Here is a 26,017-nt window from a genome sequence, read left to right on the forward strand (position 1 = left end):
CTGCGTTTCATCCTCAGTCGCAAGGACAGGTTGAACGTGTCAACCAAGTTCTCGAAGACATGCTTCGAGCTTGTGTAATATCATTCGGCAAGAAATGGGAGGAATCTCTTCCATATGCCGAGTTCTCTTATAATAATAGCTATCAAGCTAGTCTGAAGATGTCCCCCTTCGAAGTGCTATATGGACGAAAGTGTCGAACCCCTCTGAACTGGTCAGAAACAGGGGAACGTCCACTCTTTGGTCCGGATATTATCCAACAGGCCGAAGAACAAGTTCGCATTATTCGCGAGAATCTCAAGACTGCCCAGTCACGTCAGAAAAGTCAGTATGACCGTCATCACCAAGACATGGTCTACCAACCTGGCGAAAAGGCTTATCTTCGAGCTACACCAATGAAGGGTGCACACCGCTTCGGGATCAAAGGAAAGCTAGCTCCCCGCTATATTGGTCCTGTCACTATTCTCGAAAGGCGTGGAAAGGTGGCATATCAACTGGAGCTTCCGCCGAACCTTTCTCAGGTTCACAATGTGTTCCACGTGTCACAACTCCGACGCTGCTTCAAGGACCCAATCCGAGCAGTGGATCATGAAGTGCTTGAATTGCAACAAGACCTCTCCTATAAAGAGCATCCGGTCCGCATTCTCGACCAAGCTGAACGCCGCACACGTCAGAAGGCGATCAAGTTCCTCAAGGTCCAGTGGTCGAATCACTCTGAAGACGAAGCCACCTGGGAACGTGAGGATCGTCTTCGTGATGAATACCCTGCACTGTTTCCTTCTACCTCCTAAATCTCGGGACGAGATTTCTTGTAGTGGAGGAGATTTGTAACGCCCGGATAATCTTGCTACAGTAATCCCACACTAATCATGCCATGTCATCCCGATTACTGTTGCTAAGCGCCCGTTAGTTCAAACCGCGTCAAATTCAAATTTAAAATTAAAATTAATGTCGGCAATAAAAGTTTTCAAAAATTGAAACAAAAATGTTCGGTGGTTGCCAAAAATTACACAGGTAATTATGGGGCAGCAAACACATTTTTATAAAATGTCTAAATAGTTTAAAAGGTTTAAAAGCAGAAATGCAAATAGATAAAAAAAGGGGAGGGCAAAGCAACCCCCCCCTCTCACTGGGCCAAGTGGCCCAACTGGCCTCAGCTGCCCGAACGGGCCAGCCCACCCCACGGCCCAGCCGCCCCCCCCCCCCCACACACTCCCTTAACCCCCACACCCCCAGAAACCCTAACTCACCCCCACCCCACTCGCACCACTTCCCCCCTGGATCTGGATCGGGAACTCCCGATCCCCTCGCCCCCGCACGACGACCACGGCGCCCGGCGCCCCGCTACCTACCCCGCCGCCCCGGCAACGCCAGGCGCTCGCTGGACCTCGCCGGCGCTGTCCGATCGTCTCTTCCCCGCCGGACCCCCTCAAGCTACGACGCCGCCTTGCCGGAACACGCCCTCGCCGGACCGCTCCGCCATCGTCCTCGACCTCCTCCTCGTCCCCCGTTGCCACTGGCCCTACGACCTCGCCGTGAGCACCGCTCCTTCTCCTCTTCCCCGCTTCGCCACACACGCATCGGCCGGCCGCGCCGCTGGCCTCCCACAGCCACTGCCGCTCGCCCGCTGGTGCCTCACTGCGCGCGCGTCGCGCCATCCGCGCCTCGCGCGTGGCCGCCTCTGCTCCCCGTCAACGCGCCGCCGCCCGTGCCGTTCGCTGCTTCAGCCCTGCCGCAGCCTGCGCCCGCACCATCGCCCCGCCTTGCCTCACGCCACAGCCGCTCGTCGCCCGCTCGCCCGTGGCCTGCTTCCCCGCCGCCGGGCCCGCCTCCGTTGACGCCTGCAGGCCCGCGCGCCGCTGCCAGGCCCCGCTAGCCGCGACCCCTGCCCTGGTCGGCGACCTCCTCCGTCCCGGCCGGCGTCCAGGGCCAGCCGGGCTGCGCCCATCCCTGGCTGTCGTCGTGCCCCGCCGTGGCCGCCTGCGCCGACGCCCGCGTGCCCCTGGGCGTGCGTCCGTAACCGTCGCCCGCGCCCTGTATGCCCTGGGGCCTATGACAGATGGGCCCCATGCCCAGGATGTTTTAATTAAAAAAAAGAATTAAAAATAATAATAATAATTAGATAAATAATAATTATTAAATTAATTAATTAATTAATTAAAGAATTAATTAAATTAAATTAATTAATCTTGATTAGGTTAACCTAATTACTAGTTAACTTAATTAACCCCTGATTAGCCTAATCAATCAATGACATGCGGGACCCACACATAGTTGACCCAGTCAACTGCACAGTTGACTGCTGACATCAGCATGATGTCGTGCTGACGTCATCCTTTACTGTTTCGGATAATGTTGAGTTTAAATAATTAAATAAATCCTAAAAATAAATTAAGTCTTTTAAAATTAATATAAAATAAACCGTAGCTCAGATGAAAATACTTTCTACATGAAAGTTGTTCAGAACGACAAGACGAACCCGAATACGCAGCCCGTTCGTCCGCCACGCATCCCTAACCTATCGAACTCGCAACTTTCCCCTCCGGTTCACCGGTCCGAAAACGCGAAACACCGGGGATACTTTCCCGGATGTCATCCCCCTTCACCGGTATCACCTACTACCGCGTTAGGGCACCTCTAATGCTGTTACTTGTCATGTCATGCATCACTATGCATATGCTTGCTTTATATTTATTGTTTCTTCCCCCTCTTCTCTCGCTAGACACCGAGACCGACGCCGCTGCTACCCAGTACGACTACGGTGTTGACGACCCCTCTCTCTTGCCAGAGCAACCAGGCAAGCCCCCCCCCTTGATCACCAGATATCGCCTACTCTCCTCTATACTGCTTACATTAGAGTAGTTTAACATGTTACTGCTTTCGTTATTCCTATCCTGATGCATAGCCTGTCCTTGCTACTACTGTTGATACCTTTACCTGCAATCCTACTTGCTTAGTATAGGATGCTAGTATTTCCATCTGTGGCCCTACATTCTTGTCCGTCTGCTGTGCTATACTATCGAGCCGTGATCACTCGGGAGGTGATCGCGGGTATATACTATATACTTTATACATGATACATGTGGTGATTAAAGACGGGTCGGCTCATAGGAGCACCCGCGAGTGGATCTTTGAGGCGGAGCGACAGGGCAGGTTCCAACCACCTAGGAGAGAGGTGGGCCTGGCCCTGGTCGGCGTTCGCGGATACTTAACACGCTTAACGAGATCTGGGTATTTGATCTGAGTTTGGCCATTTGGTCTATACGCACTAACCATCTACGCGGGAGTAGTTATGGGTATCCCGGCGTCGTGGTATCAGCCGAAGCCTTCGTGACGTCAGCGACTGAGTGGCGCGCGCCGGATTGGAACGTAAGCCTGCTCTTGTATTAAGGGGGCTAGTTCTGCTTCCGGCCGCGTTCGCAACGTGCAGGTGTGCTAAGGGCGATGGGCCCAGACCCCTGTGCGCTTAGGTTTAGACCGGCGTGCTGATCTCTCTGTTGTGCCTAGGTGGGGCTGCGACGTGTTGATCTTTCGAGGCCGGGCATGACCCAGGAAAGTGTGTCCGGCCAAATGGGATCGAGCGTGTTGGGGTATGTGGTGCACCCCTGCAGGGAAGTTAATCTATTCGAATAGCCGTGATCTTCGGTAACAGGACGACTTGGAGTTGTACCTTGACCTTATGACAACTAGAACCGTATACTTAATAAAACACACCCTTCCAAGTGCCAGATACAACCGGTGGTCGCTCTCTCACAGGGCGACGAGGGGAGGATCATCGGTTAGGATTATGCTATGCGATGCTACTTGGAGGACTTCAGTCTACTCTCTTCTACATGTTGCAAGACGGAGGCTGTCAGAAGCGTAGTCTTCGAAAGGATTAGTTATCCCCCTCTTATTCTGGCATTCTGCAGTTCAGTCCACATATGATACCCTTATTCCATTTGATACCCATGCATATGTAGTGTAGCTCCTTGCTTGCGAGTACTTTGGATGAGTACTCACGGTTGCTTTCTCCCTCTTTTCCCCCTACCCCTTCTACCTGGTTGTCGCAACCAGATGTTGGAGCCCAGGAGCCAGACGCCACCGTCGACGACGACTCCTACTACACCGGAGGTGCCTACTACTACGTGCTGCCCGCTGATGACGACCAGGAGTAGTTAGGAGGATCCCGGGCAGGAGGCCTGCGCCTCTTTCGATCTGTATCCCAGTTTGTGCTAGCCTTCTTAAGGCAAACTTGTTTAACTTATGTCTGTACTCAGATATTATTGCTTCCGCTGACTCGTCTATGATCGAGCTCTTGTATTCGAGCCTTCGAGGCCCCTGGCTTGTAATATGATGCTTGTATGACTTATTTTATTTGTAGAGTTGTGTTGTGATATCTTCCGTGAGTCCCTGATCTTGATCGTACACGTTTGCGTGTATGTTTAGTGTACGGTCAAATCGGGGGCGTCACAATTCGCCACTGGTCCTAGTATATCTTTTGTCTCGGTTGGAATGCGGCTGATGCGGCTGACTCTGCCGCTACCTCTTAGCTGTAAGACATTCACATTATGTCTTTTTTTGCTGACACTGATAATTACAATATGGTTGAAAATCCACTCGGTTGTGGACTAATAAGAGCCCGCAATACATATACTAGTTGTCATGTTGTGCTCGCTGTTCCATATTCTGTTGATCCACTGATCGTTGATCAGCTGATGAGAATTGTAGTTAGTTTTTTGAATGATTTGGTGTGCATGTGATCAGTATCATTTGCATAGTATTTCAAAGGACATTTTTATGTAGTTTCATCGCAGTTATGATATTGATTACCGGTCCTTGATGCACTTAAGAAATATATTTTCATAATTATTATTGCTCAACAACCATTATAAATAATATCTCTTTTTCATGCAGATTTGGTGTGCAAAGGCACAATTTCCTTCTAGGGCTTCATCTGCAAATCCACAAAAGTATGAAAGGATCAACTTGTCGAAGTGGTAGAAGAAGCTAGGGTGAAAAGAGCAAAGCAGATCTCACCTGTGGGGAGCGAGGACTCCCGCAGCCAACCAGTTGCCATAGGATGATTGTCTGATTCCTTGCGTGATGCCTTCCTTCTGCTCCAACAACGACGCCGTTCGCCGCGGCTCTCTGATGTCCGCCGTAGATCTTCTCCAACAACCACCGCTATTCTGACCATGACGCCTCCTCGACGACTTGCCGCTGATCTCCGAGGATCAGCCGCTGCACTTCTCCAACAACGGGGCTGCTGCTGGTTCTCTCAAGCCCAGAACTGGGACCAGAGAGAAGAACAATCAAGATCCAGGGAACTCCCCTCTCTTTACTCTTATCTCTGTGATGTCTAGTTTCTCTCTTGAATGCCAAGGATCACATATCTAGTAGAATCAAGTTGTTCTCACTTAAATTCAATCACTTACCATGTGACACTGATTTTTTGTTAATACACTGTCCAAGTCATGAATTTCTTGAACTGGTGCATGTATATATTTGGGTGCTAGTCAACTAGAGAATGTCTGTGATACCATGTTTGTACTATGTGCTAGTGTAGCTGTACTGATGCAAATACTGCTTGTGTACTTATGGAGTAGTAAATAGCCTTTCATGTCATTCTCCAAGTCTGCACATATCATTGTTATTTTAGGAGCAGATTTCTCATCCTTGTTTGGATAAGAAACCTGAACTTGCTTAAAAGCCAATTTAGTTGTGTATTACCAGTTCAAGTTGTTTAGTATCTATCATGTTCTGTTTTGCTACCGAACACCTTCAACTTAAATGTTGAATTGCCTTGGTACACATAATTGTTTTTAATCTAAGGGAAAGCCCTTAATAGTCAGCTGACCTTATGAACCGTATAAATATATCAAAATCATGTGTTGTTAAATTGAGCTTATTGTCAATTGGCAACCTCGTATTGTAGTAGCTAGACCATCTTGCACCATCCCTCTAATAAAGAATAAATCATGATGCTTCTGCTGCCATAACTTGTTTTCTTGTTTACCATCCAGGTACAATGGGACCAAGCTCATCCTCCTCGTCCCTAGCTACTACACCACTGCCGTCCTGCATACTCCCTCCTGTTCATGGAGCATCTGGACCTCTTCATGGAGGTTTGAAGCATCTGTCAGTCAAATTTTGAAGCAGGCCAATTGGAAGCGGTTGGTGTCCCCTGAATTCGTCTTGGCTTTTGTGAAATTGGTACCCTTCTTCATGGATGTTTAGATTAGTTTGGTTTCAGGAATGCAAATTTGACTCAATACATCATTGTTATCTATATTTTTCTTCAGTATTGCAGGAATGGAAATTTGATTAGTCTTGGGTGTGCATTGCTGTTCTTATCTCTGTACTTTCTAGTTGTGCTAATTTTAGGACCTCTTAGGTGAATTTGGATGTTGGGAAGTGGATCCTGAATGCACTTTGTGTTTGTTATATTCAGATTTGCACAGAAAAATTTTGCTATAAAAAATCTTTAGTTACGTAGGGTTTGAATTACTACACCTGAATCTGCAGATTTGCACATAGAAATCTTCAGAGATTGGAGCATATACCAAATCTTGATATATCGACTGTATCTTCTTGCTGAATCGAGTACTCTCTTATATATTTTGTATATATCATTGTTGTAGGTTAAATGTAGTTCTAGCAAATTTACGTAAGTAGTAGGACTGTAGGAGTATATCATGAATATTATTTTAACTGAACTGGGTGTTCACTTTTAATTATGATATTCTATTAATGTAGGTTCAATTGGGTTAGCTGTAAATTTTCCATCTTTAGCATCTGTGCCCTGTAGATTTTGTTCAGATGATTTTACCTTGCCTTGTTTGAACCAAGAGTTTGAGCAACACACGTAACTGTCAACTCAATGATTTGAATTTATTTGGCAGGCACCAATTGGCAGTGAGAGGCAGAAGAGGAATTGTGACACCGTGTTCCATGCTCCTTCAGACATGGAGTCCAGGCGGGCGCGGTTCCGTCACCCCGCGGACTCCATTGGAGGAGGCCCCACCCCGCGTGTGGCCGCCTTGGAGCTGGAGGGCTTCCTACCCCACGCCCCTTGTCTGCTCTGACGATGGGTTCCTCCTAGCTGTGATGATGCCTGAGACCGGCCGCTACACCCACAAGAAGGACGACGGCATCTGTAACAACGTCTGCAACAAGGTGAGCCCCTCCCCCTCCCCTCTCCAGATCTGCTATGTTCTCAAGTTGAGCCATTCCCCTCCCCCTCCCCTCTCCAGATCTGCTATGTTCGCTGCGGGGGGGTTTGATTCCCCGGTCCATGAGATGCATGCTTCCCTTGTCAGGATGCCGAGAGCATTAGGTCTGGGACGCATTCTTGCGGTCTTGTACCTTGATTAGGTCCTCGTGACATTGTCAATACATGTTGCTACTTTACACATGTTTAATCAAATCTATCAAGCAGTCGTTGTCATGTCATGCTTGCTGTATTAATAGCTAATTGAGTCGTGTATTACCAATCCAAGTTGTTTAGTATATATCATGTTCTGTTTTGCTAATGAACAACTTCAACTTAAATGCTGAATTGCCTTGTACACATCATTGTTTGTAATCTAAGGGAAAGCCCTTAATAGTCAGCTGACCTTATGAACTGTATAAATGTCATGCTTGTTGTCAATTGGCAACCTCTTATTGTAGTAGCTGGACCTTCTTCCACCATCCCTTTAATAAATAATAAATCATGATGCTTCTGCTGCCATAACTTGTTTTCTTGTTTACCATTCAGGTACAATGGGACCAAGCTCATCCTCCTCGTCCCTAGCTACTACACAACTACCATCCTGTATATTCCCTCCAGTTCATGGATCATATGAACCTCTTAGTTTAGTAGCTGGTATGCCTGCTGCGTGTATCCCCATCTATTTGATGTTTTGCTAGAACCATAAATCCTGATGCATGGTGATCATGGTCTGGTTTTGTATATCTGTTCTACTGGTGCTTAAAATTTCACATGCCTGGATTTTGATTGAACTCGTTCTTGTAGGTCAATTTATTTTCTCAAGTGTATTGTAAACATTTTGAATGAATTTTCACGTCTTCTAATCGTCTTCTAATAGTATAGTAAGTTAAGAGTTGCACATGTCAGTATACTATTCACCATCAATCATGTGATTTGGTGTTGGATCAGGAAAAGAAAGAAAATGTAGGTGCACATTCGTATTATTATATCTGCAATTCATTGAACTCTGCTTGTATGATACTCCTATATGCTACTGTGGTGGCTGCTTTGTAATTACTAGCGGGGTGCTTGGTTGTCCACCTATTTATGTGCTGCTATTTAACCAACCGGTACTGCTAAAACATGCGGAATGACTAATGAATCTGTACCCGAATACCATGTGTAGTTACTATTATGTATTATTTTTTGCATCGTCTCAACATTTTTTTGCTGCTATATAGTTTATCACTCATGATTGTTGTATTGCCAGGTGAATGAGGCTTTCAAATGTTGGAGGAGGACAATAGGAACTTCTATTATGTCTTATCGTCTAAATTTCTGTTCTAATTGTCTTTTTCTTAGAATAGTTTTGTTTGGCACTTACTGTTCCTGGGATGTAAAGTATGTATTGCTAGAATGAATGCTTGTAATATTAGCAATATCATATTTTGGGCTCCTATAACATTGCACGTTGCTTTGAAAATGCATCAGAACTGGGCTAGGCCCAAGATAGCTTGCGGTGTGATGTGTTGTAATGTCAATGGTATAATAATTTTTTTGGATTGGATCAATTTGTTCAGAACTGGGACAGTCCCAAGATATATTGGACAATTATTTTTGAGGAAAAACGTGAGAGTCCCAGCAAAGAAACGGCCCAGAGAATACATTACCAAAAAGAAGATTTGCCATCAAAAGGGCCAGGCAAAGAAATTAAAAGGCCGAATTTTTGAGATAAACCCATGTAGGTAATCAAAGCACAAGAAAAAAACATTAAATGGACTGAATTAATGGGCTTGTCCCATATAGACATCGAACTGGACCGGGCTGATTCTTATCAATGATCATTTTATTTGGTCGCAATTTTTCCATGTCAGCTTGCCACGTTGGATCCGACGTGGTCTGGGCAGAGAGCTAGCGATCAAAATAGAAGGTCGTAGGATGAATGACCTTTTGTTTTGATCGTTGCCTTCAATGACCTTATCACAAAAAAGGCAAAGATGATAAGCTTTTGACCATCTGTTTTTTGTCACAAAAAGGTCGGAAATGAAAAACAATGGTGCAAGTTGACATATTTTTTGTAGTGCATGGATCCTTTCAATATCCTTTGACAATTACTTTATGTCAAATTTCATTTGGTATCATATTTCATGATTGTCATTTTGGATACACAAGTGCTCTTCCTTGCAAGACTAATCCATGTAGGTAGATGAACTCAAAACTACAAGAAGTGCTCCCAACTCTTGATGAGCTACAACAACCTTGAGCAACCTACACAAGTTCAACCACATGATCAACATCAACACCACCACCCAAGGTATGTTATTCCATCTTAGAGAAGCTTTACCCCAACACATGGGTCAGAGTAGCTCAACAAGATGAGAATACATCAAAATGCTTAAACGAAAAATGGCAACCCCATTTTGAGCTTAAACGCTGAGTATGACCTATGATCAAGTGTTCGCACTTGGCTCCTCAGTCTATATACTCTAACATAGGCGACTTTGTCGCCCACCAATTCTAGATGAAGTTCCTTTGTTTTGTGTTCTTGCATTTATGCCTAGCTTGTTTCCCTTTCACTTCATCTTGATTTATTTTCGATTTGGTCCAATTTTGCAACAAATATATGGTAGGTCCTTCACAAAAAACTCATTTTGGACACTTGAAAAATGGAAAAATGATTTTCTTGTCCAAAGAAAATGAAAACTCCCTTAGAAAACATTGTTTGCCATTCCAATATGCACCCTTGTGCACAATATGAGATCATTTGAAGAAACTATGCCATGAATGTAGCCATAAGGTTGATCATTTGGTTTGAAAGCCATGAATCTTCACATACGATAGCTCATTTATGAGAACACTTTTTAAAAATAATTACCATATTACATGTTTATTATTTTTCCTGGTAACTTGGTCATATATAATGACACAATGTGAAGGTTTTCCAATTTTTATTTATTCTTATTTTTATGCCTGTTTCAAAATGCGGTTAAAACGACGAGAATGACCGTTCCTAGCTAGTAGTTGAATCTTGAATTTTTTTGTTGTTTATCTTATTAAATAGATACTTATGTACCTAGAAATGATTTTTGGAAAAAATAAATAGCAAACTATGAGGCAGCTGTAGTTCAAATTTGACCCGCTTCCTCCTGAGTAAATGGAAAATTATCTTTTTCACAAGAGGTGGATCAAATCTTTCGACACCCAACCATTTGGTCAATTATTCATTAAATATGGCCTAGTATTTTAGAAAATTGATCTGGTACAATTTTGTAACAAATATATGGTAGGTCCTTCACAAAAAAAACTCATTTTGGGCACTCAAAAAATGGAAAATGAATTTTTTGTCAAAAGAAAATGAAAACTTTCTTAGGCAACATTGTTTTCCATTCCAAGATTCACACTTGTGTACGATATGAGATCATTTGAACAAACTATGTCATGAATGTGGCCATAAGGTGGATCATTTGGCTTGAAATCCATGAATCTTCACACATGATAGCTCATTTATGAGAATACTTTTTAAAAATAATTACCATATTACAAGTTTATTATTCTTCGTGGTAACTTGGTCACATATAATGACACAATGCGAAGGTTTTCCAATTTTTAGATTTTATTTAATTTTTTATGGTCGTTTAAAAATGCGGTCAAAACGGCGAGAATGACTGTTCCTAGCTAGTAGTTGAATCTTTGAATTTTTTTGCTGTTTCTCTTATTAAATAGATACTTATGTACCTAGAAATGATTTTTGGAAAAAATAAAATAGCAACTATGAGGCAGCTGTGGTTCAAATTTGTCCCGCTTCCTCCTAAAACAACGGTAATTTGTCTTTTTCACGAGAGGTGGATCAAATTTTTTGACACCCAACCATTTTGTCAATTGTGCATTAAATATGGCCTAGTATTTTAGAAAATTGATTTGGTACAATTTTGCAACAAATATATGGTTGGTCCTTCACAAAAAAACTCATTCTGGGCACTCAAAAAATGGAAAATGAATTTTTTGTCCAAAGAAAATGAAAACTTCCTTTGGCAACATTGTTTGCCATTCCAAGATTCACACTTGTGCACTATATGAGATTATTTTAACAAACTATGTCATGAATGTGGGCATAAGATTGATCATTTGGCTTGAAAGCCATGAATCTTCACACATGATAGCTTATTTCTGATAACACTTTTTTAAAAATTGTTGTATTACAAGTTTATTATTTTTCCTAGTAACTTGGTCACATGTAATGACACAATGCGAAGGTTTTTCAATTTTTTGATTTTTTTGATTTTTTTATGCTTGTTTCAAAATGCGATCAAAATGGCGGCTTGACCGTTCCTAGCTAGTGGTTGAATCTTGGAAAACTTTTGATGTTTCTCTGATTAATTAGATACTTATGTACCTAGAAATGAATTTTGGAAAAAATAAAGAGCAAACTATGATGCAGTTGCAGTTCAAATTTGACCCGCTTCGTACTGAATCGGCGGAAATTTGTCTTTTTCGCCAGAGGTGGATCAAAACTTTTGATACCCAACCATTTAGTCAATTGCGAATTAAATATGGCCTAGTATTTCATAAAATTGATTTGGTCCAATTTTGCAACATGTATATGGTTGGTCTTTCACAAAAAAAACTCATTTCAGGCACTCGGAAAATGGAAAATGAATTTACCGTGCAAAGAAACTAAAAACTTCCTTAGAAAACATTGTTTGGAATTCCAAGATGCACCATTGTGCACAATATTAGAGCATTTGAACAAATATGACATGAATGTGGCCACAAGATTGATCATTTTGGCTTGAAAGCGATGAATCTTCACGCATGATAGCTCTTTTTTGAGAACACTTTTTTTTAAAATAATTGTCATATTACAAGTTTATTATTTTTTCTGGTAACTTGGGCACATGTAATGACACAATGCGAAGGTTTTCCAATTTGTTGATTTGTTTTGAATTTTTTATGCCCGTTTCAAAATGCGGTCAAAACGGCGGGCATGATCGTTCCTAGCTAGTGGTTGAATATTGGAAAACTTTTGATGTTTCTGTGATTAAATAGATAGTTATGTACCTAGAAATGATTTTTGAAAAAAATAAACAGCAAACTACGAGGTAGCTGCAGTTCAAATTTGACCCGCTTCCAACTAAATAGGCGTAAATTTTTCTTTTTACCAGAGGTGGGTCGAAACTTTTGACACCCAACTATTTGGTCAATTGTGCATTAGATATGTCCTAGTATTTTAGAAAATTTATTTGGTCCAATTTTGCAACAACTATTTTCTAGGTCCTTCACAAAAAACCCGATTATTGCCACTCCAAAAATTGAAAAATGATTTTTTGTGCAAAGAAAAAAAAACCCATCCCAATATACACACATGTGCACAATATTGGAGCATTTTCACAAAATATGATCCAATTTTCCACCAAAGATTTCATATGTTTTTAAAAAACCATTTCTACACTCAGAAAATAAATTTAAATTCTCCTTGGTGGAAAGGTGTGTGCCACGGATCGACGACATGGCACACATCCATCCATCCATCCATCGATCCCACACCACTGTAACTCCCTCCGCTCCTCCCTCCCAAACCCTAACTCCCACTCCCCCGATTCAGGTCCCCCCTCTCTGCCATACCTCTCCCCTCGTCGCCGCCTCCCTCTTCGCCACCACCTCTCCCCTCGCCGCCGGTCTGCCACACCTCTCCCTTCGCCCACGTCTACTACACCGCCGGCATCTCCGGTACCGCTTCTTCCTTCCTGATGAGGACATCAATACCATTGTTACACCCACAGCCCCTACTGTTACATATACTGGACCAATTACTAGAGCTCGCGCACGCCAATTAAATTACCAGGTACTTTCGTTTCTTGGTAATGATTCTAATGTTCATGAGATTATGATGCTGCCTAAATTGGATACATTTGTTTTGCTTTCAAATGAAGGGCCTAGCTTGGAGAAGGATGAACATTGGAGCAAGAACACGCATGAAGTTGATGGCATGCGCAAGGGGATCAAGAACGGAGTTACAAGTGATGATTTCAGGACTTTGAAGCCGCCATAAGGAGTGCATGAAGCCTTGGACGAAATATACAAGATGCCACTTCATAATATTCGTCCATAGGCTATTCTAGGTGCTGCGTCACCTTATTAATGGGCCAGGCCCATGTAATTTCGAAATACTTAAGTATAGGCTATTTTTAGAGTCCGTATGTGTGGGGAAACAAGAGTTAGGGTTGGTTTCGGACCCCACCCTCAAGGGCCACGAAATTCCCCTCTCTTCCTCCATATATACAGCCCTTAGGGCGTCGTTTAGACTTTGGGTTTTGTTTAGATTAAAAGTTCGCCATAGCTGCAACTTCGCGTACTTCGTTTGTGTCCAACGACCAGACCAAGACGTCACAGAACCCCACCTTGATCAATAAAGCTTTCATCTTATATTCGCAATATCCAGATTGCAATCTCAGTTTCTTGCTTGTTCTTCGTTTGCTCGCAGGAAACAGGCCCTCGTGGTCAGGTTGATCGTGCTCCGGCGTGGTCAATAACCCCTCGGAAGTTGGTTTAGCGATTGCTAAGGCGCGACGTCTCGCACGTTCGTAGTCGGATCGTCAAGGTCGACTCCCACAGGAAACGATAGCCACCATCTCATCGAAACATCGGGACACCTTTGCCTCTATCAAGTGGTATCAGATTTCCAGGTTGTTCGGTGAGATTTTACAGTTTTTCGTAGATTAGATCGAGTCTGTTCTTCATACCTACAGTCCACGAAAAAGCCACACAAAAAAATTAGGGTTAGTTCATCATATCCGAACCAATCTGAGCCTTTGCATAATCTTTTTAGGGTTTTTGCTTTGTTGAATTTGCGGTTGCATCGTCGTGTCAAGTTGCTGGTCTTAGAGTCTAGTCTTTTAGAGTTTCGAGTTCTGGTCATAAGTTGTCACGCCGCCGCCGCACCATCATCATCGCCCATCTACCACTTTTGCTTATCCGCCACCGCTCTGAATCCTTATCCATATACCACTACCAATCCGTATCCATATACCACCATCAATCTCTATCCATATACCACCACCGCTACCATATACCACCACCGCTGCCATATACCACAACCATATATCCACCACCAATCCGAGTTCTGCTCATATTAGGTTTGTTCTTGAGATCAATCTCAATTCCGATTCGTGTTTCCTTGCCTGCGTAGGTCTCGGAAAAAAAAGTCTGGAGACCCCCGGGCAGTTTTTAGGCCAAAATTTTCACGGGCAAAAATATTTTTTCCCTATCCTATTTTTAGGCTTTTCTGAGTCTTTTGAGCCACGTGCCATCATAGTGATTTTTTGTCGCACTTTTTCGTCGTCGCTAGCCCTGATTTCCGAAATAAAAAGTGGAAAAAAAATTCGTGCCCATCCTATCAGTTTGACGAGGGAAGAGTTTTGAGACACTCGCCATTATAGTAATTTTTCGCAAAAAAAAAGAGCGCAAAAAAAAGGAGCGCAAAAAAAAGCGAAAAAAAAAGTTCCAGAGTGTGCTTTTCCCTTATTTACGTGCAGCGCCGTGATTTTGTTAGTGTTCTAGGCTCGCGTCTCTAGCACGGTCTAGCCTAGGTTCGAAACAAAACTCGATGACAGGAGCAAAATCAGAGGCATAATTTGTTCCATACAAAGGGAGTTGTGAAGGAACGTTCTGTTCGCGTGATCATAGATGGAGGGAGTTGCAACAACTTGGCTAGCATCGAGATGGTGGAGAAGCTATCTCTCACCACGAGACCACATCCACATCCTTACTACATCCAATGGTTCAACAACAGCGGCAAGGTTAAGGTAACACGTACTGTTCGTGTGCATTTTAGTATCTCTACATATGCTGATTATGTTGATTGTGATGTGGTACCGATGCAAGCATGTTCCTTATCACTTGGTAGACCATGGCAATTTGATAAAAATTCTATTCACCATGGTAGAAACAATCAGTATACTCTTGTTCATAAGGATAAAAATATTACTTTGCTTCCTATGACTCCTGATTCCATTTTGAAAGATGATATTAATAGAGCTAATAAAGCAAAACAGGAGAAAACTAAGAGTGAAAATCAGATTGTGGCAAAAGAATTTGAGCAACAAATGCAGCCTAATAATAATAAACAATCTAGTGTTGCTTCTGAAATTAAATTGAAAAGTGCATGTTTACTTGCCACCAAATCTGATATTGATGATCTAGATTTTAGCAAATCTGTTTGCTATGCTTTTGTGTGCAAAGAGGCATTATTTTCATACGAGGACGTGCCTTCCTCTTTGCCTCCTGCTGTCACTAACATTTTGCAGGAGTTCGCCGACGTCTTTCCACAAGACATGCCACCGGGATTACCACCTATTCGCGGGATTGAGCTTCAAATTGACTTAATTCCCGGTGCATCATTACCCAACCGGGCACCATATCGTACCAATCCAGAGGAGACGAAGGAGATTATGCGTCAAGTACAAGAACTGCTCGACAAAGGTTATATACGCGAATCCCTTAGTCCTTGTGCTGTTCCTATCATTTTAGTGCCGAAAAAGGATGGTACGTCGCGTATGTGCGTTGATTGTATAGGCTATTTTTAGAGTCCGTATGTGTGGGGAAACAAGAGTTAGGGTTGGTTTCGGACCCCACCCTCAAGGGCCACGAAATTCCCCCCTCTTCCTCCATATATACAGCCCTTAGGGCATCGTTTAGACTTTGGGTTTTGTTTAGATTAAAAGTTCGCCATAGCTGCAACTTCGCGTACTTCGTTTGTGTCCAACGACCAGACCAAGACGTCACAGAACCCCACCTTGATCAATAAAGCTTTCATCTTATATTCGCAATATCCAGATTGCAATCTCAGTTTCTTGCTTGTTCTTCGTTTGCTCGCAGGAAACAGACCCTCGTGGTCAGGTTGATCGTGCTCCGGCGTGGTCAATAACCCTCGGAAGTTGGTTTAGCGATTGCTAAGGCGCGACGTCTCGCACGTTCGTAGTCGGATCGTCAAGGTCGACTCCCACAGAAAACGATAGCCACCATCTCATCGAAACATCGGGACACCTTAGCCTCTATCAAGTGGTATCAGATTTCCAGGTTGCTCGGTGAGATTTTACAGTTTTTCGTAGATTAGATCGAGTCTGTTCTTCATACCTACAGTCCACGAAAAAGCCACACAACAAAATTAGGGTTAGTTCATCATATCCGAACCAATCTGAGCCTTTGCATAAACTTTTTAGGGTTTTTGCTTTGTTGAATTTGCGGTTGCATCGTCGTGTCAAGTTGCTGGTCTTAGAGTCTAGTCTTTTAGAGTTTCGAGTTCTGGTCATAAGTTGTCACGCCGCCGCTGCACCATCATCATCGCCCATCTACCACTTTTGCTTATCCGCCACCGCTCTGAATCCATATCCATATACCACCACCAATCCGTATCCATATACCACCACCAATCTGTATCCATATACCACCACCGCTACCATATACCACCACCGCTGCCATATACCACAACCATATATCCACCACCAATCCGAGTTCTTCTCATATTAGGTTTGTTCTTGAGATCAATCTAAATTCCGATTCGTGTTTCCTTGCCTGCGTAGGTCTCAGAAAAAAAAGTCTGGAGACCCCCGGGCAGTTTTTAGGCCAAAATTTTCACGGGCAAAATTTTTTTCCCTATCCTATTTTTAGGCTTTTCTGAGTCTTTTGAGCCACATGCCATCATAGTGATTTTTTGTCGCACTTTTTCGTCGTCGCTGCCCTGATTTCCGAAAAAAAAAGTGAAAAAAAAAATTCGTGCCCATCCTATCAGTTTGACGAGGGAAGAGTTTTGAGACACTCGCCATTATAGCGATTTTTCGCAAAAAAAAGAGGAGCGCAAAAAAAAAGAGCGAAAAAAAAGAGTTCCAGAGTGTGCTTTTCCCTTATTTACGTGCAATGCCGTGATTTTGTTAGTGTTCTAGGCTCGCGTCTCTAGCACGGTCTAGCCTAGGAGCAGCACAGTACCGTCGTTGAGCGTTTATTCAACTTTGCATCTCTGAATTGATTATTGCTGACCCTTTTTGCTACCATACTGTAAGCCTTCCCAGCTCCACATACATCTACCTCGTGCGTTTGACTCTCCCTGGCAATCGCTCTATCCAAGCTTTTGAGAGTTTTGACTACAACGGTTGCCGATCACCGCCTGCTGCTGGGTAAGAACTGGTAAGAATTTGAGATTTGCTTGACGGATTTGTGACACCCGCCACCACCACCTCTTGTTAGTATTCTGTAGGATCATATTCTTGTGTGTTTTCTATTGTTGCTAACCATGGCAGGATCACAAGCCGACGAGACTGACTGGGAGAACATGACGAATCAGGAGTTGCATGATAAATTTCAACAAATGATGAATGGACAGGTGCAGGATGTGCTAAACAGATTTGAAGAGGCCATGGAGAAGATAGATGACATGGAGAAGACGTTCGAAACAAAACTCGATGACAGGTTTGCTGAATTGCTTTCGCGTTTTCCACCACCACCACCGGCTGCTCCTGCCGCACCTCTGCAACAACAGCAACAACACCGACTACCTCCACGTCGGGAAACAGCCCTCCGCCGAGCGAGCCGTGTCCCTCTTCAGTCGGGCCAAACTGCTGGTGTTGCTGTTGATACTTCTGTGGCTCCTACTGCTGATGTGGAGGAGGATGATTATGTGGGAGATTATGAGGATGAGGTTGATCAAAATCAGAACTACATGCCACCAACAGCACAGCAACCACCAGGTCGTCCACATGCAAATAATGGCAATGGTAGGGCTCACCCTCAGGTACGAGATCATGACCATCTCCCTAAACTAAAATTGAATATTCCACCATTTGAGGGTAGATATGTTCCTGATATATATCTTACTTGGGAGTTAGAAACTGAACAACGATTTACATGTTTACAATATCCCGAGGAGAGACGTGTTCCTGCTGCTGTTTGTGCTTTCACTAGTTTTGCATGTGTTTGGTGGTCTGAGCATTGTAGATTATATCCTATTCCGGCTACTTGGGCTGCTTTGAAAACTGCTATGCGTACTCGTTGGGTTCCACCATATTATCAACGTGAATTACTTCAAAAATTGCAGCGCTTAAGACAGGGAAAAAATTCTGTAGAAGAATATTATCAGGAATTACAAACTGGCATGATTAGATGTGGTATTGTTGAGGAGAATGAAGCTATGCTTGCATGTTTTATGGGTGGATTAAATAGAGAGATTCAAACGATTCTAGAGTATAAGGAGTATACTAATATCACTCGTTTATTTCATCTTACTTGTAAAGATGAACGTGAAGTGCAGGATCGACAGGCATTGGCGTGGACTAACTTTTCTGCAGGTCGACCTTCATCATGGACACCATGTGCATCATCTACTTCCACACGTTCTGCTACACCGGCGCCTCCGTCGGCTGCCACCTCCAACCGTGATACAATAAAGCAGGCACAATCACCACTATCTACCAAGAGCACACCTTCTGGGCCTGCAAAGAGCTCTTCTTCATCCATGGCATCAACAGGGCAAACACATGATATTATTTGTCGACGTTGCAAGGGTGGAGGTCATTATGCGAGAGAATGCTCATCTAAGCGTGTGATGATTGTTACTGAGGATGGTGGGTATGAGTCCGCTAGTGACTATGATGAGGAGACTTTGGCTCTTATTACACGTGAAGAACACGGTGGAGACGATTCTGATCATGAGACGCAATACATGGCTCCTGAAGATGCTGACAGGTATGAATGTTTAGTTGCTCAACGTGTTTTGAGTGTGCAGGTTACACAAGCTGAGCAAAATCAGAGGCATAATTTGTTCCATACAAAGGGAGTTGTGAAGGAACGTTCTGTTCGCGTGATCATAGATGGAGGGAGCTGCAATAACTTGGCTAGCATGGAGATGGTGGAGAAGCTATCTCTCACCACAAGACCACATCCACATCCTTACTACATCCAATGGTTCAACAACAGCGGCAAGGTTAAGGTAACACATACTGTTCGTGTGCATTTTAGTATCTCTACATATGCTGATTATGTTGATTGTGATGTGGTACCTATGCAAGCATGTTCCTTATTACTTGGCAGACCATGGCAATTTGATAAAAACTATGTACACCATGGTAGAAACAATCAGTATACTCTTGTTCATAATGATAAAAATATTACTTTGCTTCCTATGACTCCTGATTCCATTTTGAAAGATGATATTAATAGAGCTAATAAAGCAAAACAGGAGACAAATAAGAGTGAAAATCAGATTGTGGCAAAAGAATTTGAGCACCAAATGAAGCCTAATAATAAACCATCTACTGTTGTTTCTGAAATTAAATTGAAAAGTGCATGTTTACTTGCCACCAAATCTGATATTGATGAGCTAGATTTTAGCAAATCTGTTTGCTATGCTTTTGTGTGCAAAGAGGCATTATTTTCATTCGAGGACGTGCCTTCCTCTTTGTCCCCTGCTGTCACTAGCATTTTGCAGGAGTTCGCTGACGTCTTTCCACAAGACGTGCCACCGGGATTACCACCTATTCGAGGGATTGAGCATCAAATTGACTTAATTCCCGGTGCTTCGCTACCCAACCGTGCACCATACCATACCAATCCAGAGGAGACGAAGGAGATTATGCGTCAAGTACAAGAACTGCTCGACAAAGGTTATATACGCGAATCCCTTAGTCCTTGTGCTGTTCCTATCATTTTAGTGCCGAAAAAGGATGGTACGTCGCGTATGTGCGTTGATTGTAGAGGCATTAATAATATTACTATTCGTTATCGTCATCCTATTCCTAGGCTAGATGATATGCTTGATGAATTGAGTGGCTCTACGATATTCTCCAAAGTTGATTTGCGTAGTGGATACCATCAAACTCGTATGAAATTGGGTGATGAATGGAAAACAGCATTTAAAACTAAGTTTGGATTATATGAGTGGTTAGTCATGCCTTTTGGGTTAACTAATGCACCTAGTACTTTCATGAGGTTAATGAACGAAGTTTTACGTGCTTTCATTGGACGATTTGTGGTAGTTTACTTTGATGACATATTGATTTATAACAAATCTTTGGAGGAACATTTGGAACATTTACGTGCTGTTTTTATTGCTCTACGTGATGCACGTTTGTTTGGAAACCTTGGAAAGTGCACCTTTTGCACCGACCGAGTATCTTTTCTTGGCTATGTTGTTACTCCACAGGGAATTGAAGTTGATAAAGCCAAGATTGAAGCTATTGAGAGTTGGCCGCAGCCCAAAACGGTCACACAAGTGAGGAGTTTCCTTGGCCCCGCTGGTTTTTATAGGCGTTTTGTGAGAGATTTCAGCACCATTGCTGCACCTCTCAACGAGCTTACAAAGAAGGATGTGCCTTTTGTTTGGGGTACCGCACAGGAAGAAGCCTTCACGGTATTGAAAGATAAGTTGACACATGCTCCTTTACTCCAACTTCCTAATTTCAATAAGACTTTTGAGCTTGAATGTGATGCTAGTGGAATTGGATTAGGAGGTGTTTATTACAAGATGGAAAACCTGTTGCATACTTTTCTGAAAAATTGAGTGGGCCTAGTCTGAACTATTCTACTTATGATAAAGAATTATATGCTCTTGTTCGGACCTTAGAAACATGGCAACATTATTTATGGCCCAAGGAATTTGTTATACATTCTGATCATGAATCTTTGAAACACATTAAAAGTCAAGCAAAACTGAACCGTAGACATGCTAAATGGGTTGAATTCATTGAGACTTTCCCTTATGTCATTAAACACAAGAAGGGTAAAGAAAATGTTATTTCTGATGCCTTGTCTCGTCGTTATACTATGCTTTCACAACTTGACTTTAAAATATTTGGTTTGGAGACCATCAAAGATCAATATGTTCATGATGCTGAATTTAAAGATGTATTGCAGAATTGTAAGGAAGGGAGAATTTGGAACAAGTTCGTTCTTAACGATGGATTTGTGTTTCGCGCTAACAAGCTATGCATTCCAGCTAGCTCCGTTCGTCTTTTGTTGTTGCAGGAGGCGCATGGAGGAGGATTAATGGGACACTTTGGCGTCAAGAAGACGGAGGATATACTTGCTACACATTTCTTTTGGCCAAAGATGAGACGGGATGTTGAGCGTTTTGTTGCTCACTGCACTACATGTCAAAGAGCTAAGTCACGACTCAATCCTCATGGTTTATATATGCCTTTGCCTGTACCTAGTGTTCCTTGGGAGGATATATCTATGTACTTTGTTTTAGGTTTACCTCGAACAAAGAAGGGGAGGGATAGCATATTTGTTGTCGTGGATAGGTTCTCGAAAATGGCACACTTTATACCATGTCATAAAAGCGATGATGCTGTTAATGTTGCTGATTTGTTCTTTCGTGAAATTATTCGCTTACATGGTGTGCCAAATACTATTGTTTCAGATCGTGATACTAAATTTCTTAGCCACTTTTGGAGATGTTTATGGGCTAAGTTGGGGACTAAGCTGCTTTTTAGTACTACTTGTCACCCCCAAACTGATGGACAAACTGAAGTAGTCAATAGAACATTGTCTACTATGCTTAGGGCTGTTTTGAAGAATAACAAGAAAATGTGGGAAGAATGCTTGCCTCATATTGAATTTGCTTATAATCGTTCATTGCATTCTACTACTAAAATGTGCCCTTTTGAAATTGTGTATGGTTTCCTACCTCGTGCACCTATTGATTTGTTGCCTCTTCCATCTTCAGAGAAGGTTAATTTTGATGCTAAAGAACGTTCTGAATTGATTTTAAAAATGCATGAGTTAACTAAGGAAAACATTGAGCGTATGAATGCTAAATATAAACTTGCTGGAGATAAGGGTAGAAAACATGTTGTGTTTGCGCCTGGAGATCTTGTTTGGTTACATTTGCGTAAAGATAGATTTCCTAATCTGCGCAAATCAAAGCTAATGCCACGTGCTGATGGTCCTTTTAAGGTGTTAGAGAAAATAAATGATAATGCATATAAACTTGAGCTACTTGTAGATTTTGGGGTTAGTCCCACTTTTAACATTGCAGATTTGAAGCCTTATTTGGGTGAGGAAGATGCGCTTTCGTCGAGGACGACTTCATTTCAAGAAGGGGAGGATGATGAGGACATCAATATCATTGTTACACCCACAGCCCCTACTGTTACATATACTGGACCAATTACTAGAGCTCGCGCACGCCAATTAAATTACCAGGTACTTTCGTTTCTTGGTAATGATTCTAATGTTCATGAGATTATGATGCTGCCTAAATTGGATACATTTGTTTTGCTTACAAATGAAGGGCCTAGCTTGGAGAAGGATGAACATTGGAGCAAGAACACGCATGGAGTTGATGGCATGCGCAAGGGGATCAAGAACGGAGTTACGAGTGATGATTTCAGGACTTTGAAGCCGCCATAAGGAGTGCATGAAGCCTTGGACGAAATATACAAGATGCCACTTCATAATATTCGTCCATAGGCTATTCTAGGTGCTGCGTCACCTTATTAATGGGCCAGGCCCATGTAATTTCGAAATACTTAAGTATAGACTATTTTTAGAGTCCGTATGTGTGGGGAAACAAGAGTTAGGGTTGGTTTCGGACCCCACCCTCAAGGGCCACGAAATTCCCCCCTCTTCCTCCATATATACAACCCTTAGGGCGTCGTTTAGACTTTGGGTTTTGTTTAGATTAAAAGTTCGCCATAGCTGCAACTTCGCGTACTTCGTTTGTGTCCAACGACCAGACCAAGACGTCACAGAACCCCACCTTGATCAATAAAGCTTTCATCTTATATTCACAATATCCAGATTGCAATCTCAGTTTCTTGCTTGTTCTTCGTTTGCTCGCAGGAAACAGACCCTCGTGGTCAGGTTGATCGTGCTCCGGCGTGGTCAATAACCCTCGGAAGTTGGTTTAGCGATTGCTAAGGCGCGACGTCTCGCACGTTCGTAGTCGGATCGTCAAGGTCGACTCCCACAGAAAACGATAGCCACCATCTCATCGAAACATCGGGACACCTTAGCCTCTATCACATCTGCGGCGCCGGCGTGGTGAAGGGGTTCCAGCAGGGCCTGAACATGGGCAACGGCGGCGGCGCCAACGTGGTGGCACCCAGCTACACCAAGGGCTCCGGCCTCGGCGCTGTGATCATCGGCACCTTCATCCTCGTCTACACTGTCTTCTCCGCCACCGACGCCAAGAGGAATGCCAGGGACTCCCACGTTCCCGTGAGTACCATCACTGCCGCTCTGTTCTTCCCCCTAATAAATTTCCTTACCGTGCTTGGTTAATGGTCACTTATGGTGCGTGGAACGTCGACAGATCCTTGCCCCGTCGCCAATCGGGTTCGCGGTGTTCCTGGTCCACCTGGCCACCATCCCCATCACCGGCACCGACATCAACCCGGCGAGGAGCCTCGGCGCGGCTATCATCTACAACAGGGAGCACGCCTGGTCAGACCACGTGAGTGAACTAAAACCGAAACTGAAACCAAACACCCCTCCTTTCCTTTCTCTGAACTTGAAAGCATGGCCCTTGCTTGTTTTCTGCAGTAGTGGTAATAACTGCAGGGATGTGGTAGCATTCAGAAGTAACTTAAAGTTGATGCAGATGCTTAGGTACTCTCTATTGCACACCTAATTACCCGATGTGAGATTGGGAAGTTTATCAATCTGGTGAACCAATGTGACAGTAGCTGCAATAATCGAGCAGTTATAGCTGATGATGGTAGTGTATCATCTGCTGGTTATTCAGATATGGAAAGTCTACCCTGATCTCAAGGGAAATGCCGAGACTTGCCTTAGCGTGGCACCCAACCACTGTTGCCTTCTGGTAGCAGGATAGTGACTTGAGTGTCCATTAAAGATTAATATTATCTAGGAAATGATTTTCAAAAAAATGCTATCTAGGAAATAATTTAGCATTGTTCTGCTTATAAGTGCTAACTGTTTTCCTCAAATATTTCGACTTTGCAGTGGATCTTATGGGTCGGCCCCTTCATCGGCACCACGCTGGCCGCCGTCTACCAGCAGGTGGTCATCAGAGCGATCCCATTCAAGACCAAGTCCTAAGCTGTTGTTCTTCCTGCTACAAAGAAGATGCCAACCCTTGCACATTTGTCTCGCTGTGTCTCTGTGTCAGCTTCTATAAGATGTTGTTTGTCCAAGGTTAGAGGAGACTGCTGCTCTTAGGTATTTACGAAACAGCTAAAAATTCCCAGGTTGTACCCTGTTCAAACGATGTTGCATATCAGCACATGCTAATGGTTAATGTGCATGCTCAACCAGTAATCAGAATTGCCTCTATAAGATGTTGTTTGTCAACCGTCCAACAGCAACTTGGTTCTGATTATCTTCTTACTTCTTAGTGATGTTGTCTTGTTCTACTTCTGAAGTAGTACTGCTTTATCCAAGCCTGGATCTCCTATATACTGTAGTCCTGCCATGCAATCTGATCCTGACACAAGACATTACTCTGTCTAACCCATGTCTGATTTATAACATAGTAATATTGTGTAGCTTGATTATTTGTATTCAACTATTCTTATTTATAACATGATCTGCCACTTCAAAATATTTTTTATCCAACAAAGTTCGTTACACCAAGCAATTGAGAAAAAAAGGAGAATAAGGAGTAAACATCTACTTGTTTATTACAACTCAAAACATATAGTTGTTGGGATTAAAAATTACATATAACCATACAGGTTATGACAAGCCAGGGGCTCTTCTCAACTTCTGGTGATTTATGCGATGCATGAGGAGAATCGGGTTGTTGCACACAGCATGCTGCAGCGATGTCTTCTTCTCCTCTCTTCGCAAGTGCTCACTGGTCCACGCTGCCACCCATCAATGTTGACAAGTCACCATCTAAAAGGTTGTCCGAGGAGGTATAGCCGAATCCTGAATCTGATTGATGTGCTCTCATACACCTTTAGATTTCTTTTTCTTTACATTTACATAGTTTCAGTTACTTGTTACAGAAACTGCTGGTTTCGAACGCTAGAAAGCTCCTGGCATGGACAAGACAGAAGTGGGAAGGCTATTGCTGCTCATGCTCCCGGCTTGACTTAAATATATGGACCTGATTATCTTGTTGGAATTAATCATTCTTGTTGTGGCAGCTACATATTAATCTAGTTCTAGTCTCTAATCTTCATACTCCACATGCCTTCTGTATGTTGAATTAGTTTCCTATCTAGTTCAATGTAGATTCTGATTCTAGCTCCTAGACTTGTGTTCAAGTGTCTTTCATTTAACAGATGAGTGCAAAGAAGGCCACTGGATCCGCTAGAAATTGTTTGAGCTGCAGGGTTTTGCTTGCTCGCTTGCTTACTTTGCTACCTCTTTGTAACCTGGTCGATTTTGTTTTCTTCTACCATTCTCAGTGTCGTGAAAATGGAGATGCACTGCTTCACATTCTTAATCTAATTTAATGTGTAAAATGGCAGGCAAATGCTGCTGCAAAGATATTAGTGGTATATGTGCATGCATTTGACAATATGATTTCACATGTGTGTTTGAAAATTAACCATACAGATTATGGTACTGTTAATTTGGTGCAGTTGAATGAGTGCTTGGTGTTGATATTTTGTTAAATGAGCATTATGTTGTCTTATAATAGATTGATTTGCACTATTTTGGTTAATCATAGTCCCACCACCGTATGTGATTTAATTGACTAAGATGTTGCAGTAGACTTTGTTGCTAGCTATTTAAGATCACTTAAGATATTAATAAACATCATGTTGTGATAGTGGTGGTCATTGTGTTAAATAAATTGTAACACTGGTAATCTAGTAGAAATTTTGATCAAATTGGAACTTTCATATGCTTATAAAGCTTTCCTATGAACATTCATAGGGA

General features: G+C 42.9%; 1 protein-coding gene and 1 long non-coding RNA gene across 2 annotated transcripts; both read left to right on the forward strand.

The window, feature by feature from the left end:
• Positions 1-5,022: 5,022 nt before the first annotated feature.
• LOC147979683 (uncharacterized) lies at positions 5,023-8,711 on the forward strand. Its single transcript, XR_015599728.1, has 4 exons — positions 5,023-6,152; positions 6,882-7,155; positions 7,739-7,846; positions 8,442-8,711. It is a non-coding gene; the product is annotated as an uncharacterized LOC147979683 (long non-coding RNA).
• A 703-nt stretch (positions 8,712-9,414) lies between these two features.
• Positions 9,415-24,254, forward strand: LOC147979684 (aquaporin PIP1-3/PIP1-4-like). Its single transcript, XM_087515309.1, has 4 exons — positions 9,415-9,485; positions 23,176-23,380; positions 23,475-23,615; positions 24,128-24,254. Exons 1-4 carry the CDS (start codon positions 9,415-9,417, stop codon positions 24,221-24,223), a joined length of 513 nt encoding a protein of 170 aa, XP_087371435.1. The 3' UTR covers positions 24,224-24,254.
• The last annotated feature ends 1,763 nt before the right edge of the window (positions 24,255-26,017 follow it).

This window comes from Triticum urartu, chromosome 3A (assembly GCF_056163025.1).
Source record: "Triticum urartu cultivar PI428250 chromosome 3A, HENAU_Tu73, whole genome shotgun sequence".
Lineage (NCBI taxonomy): Eukaryota > Viridiplantae > Streptophyta > Magnoliopsida > Poales > Poaceae > Triticum > Triticum urartu.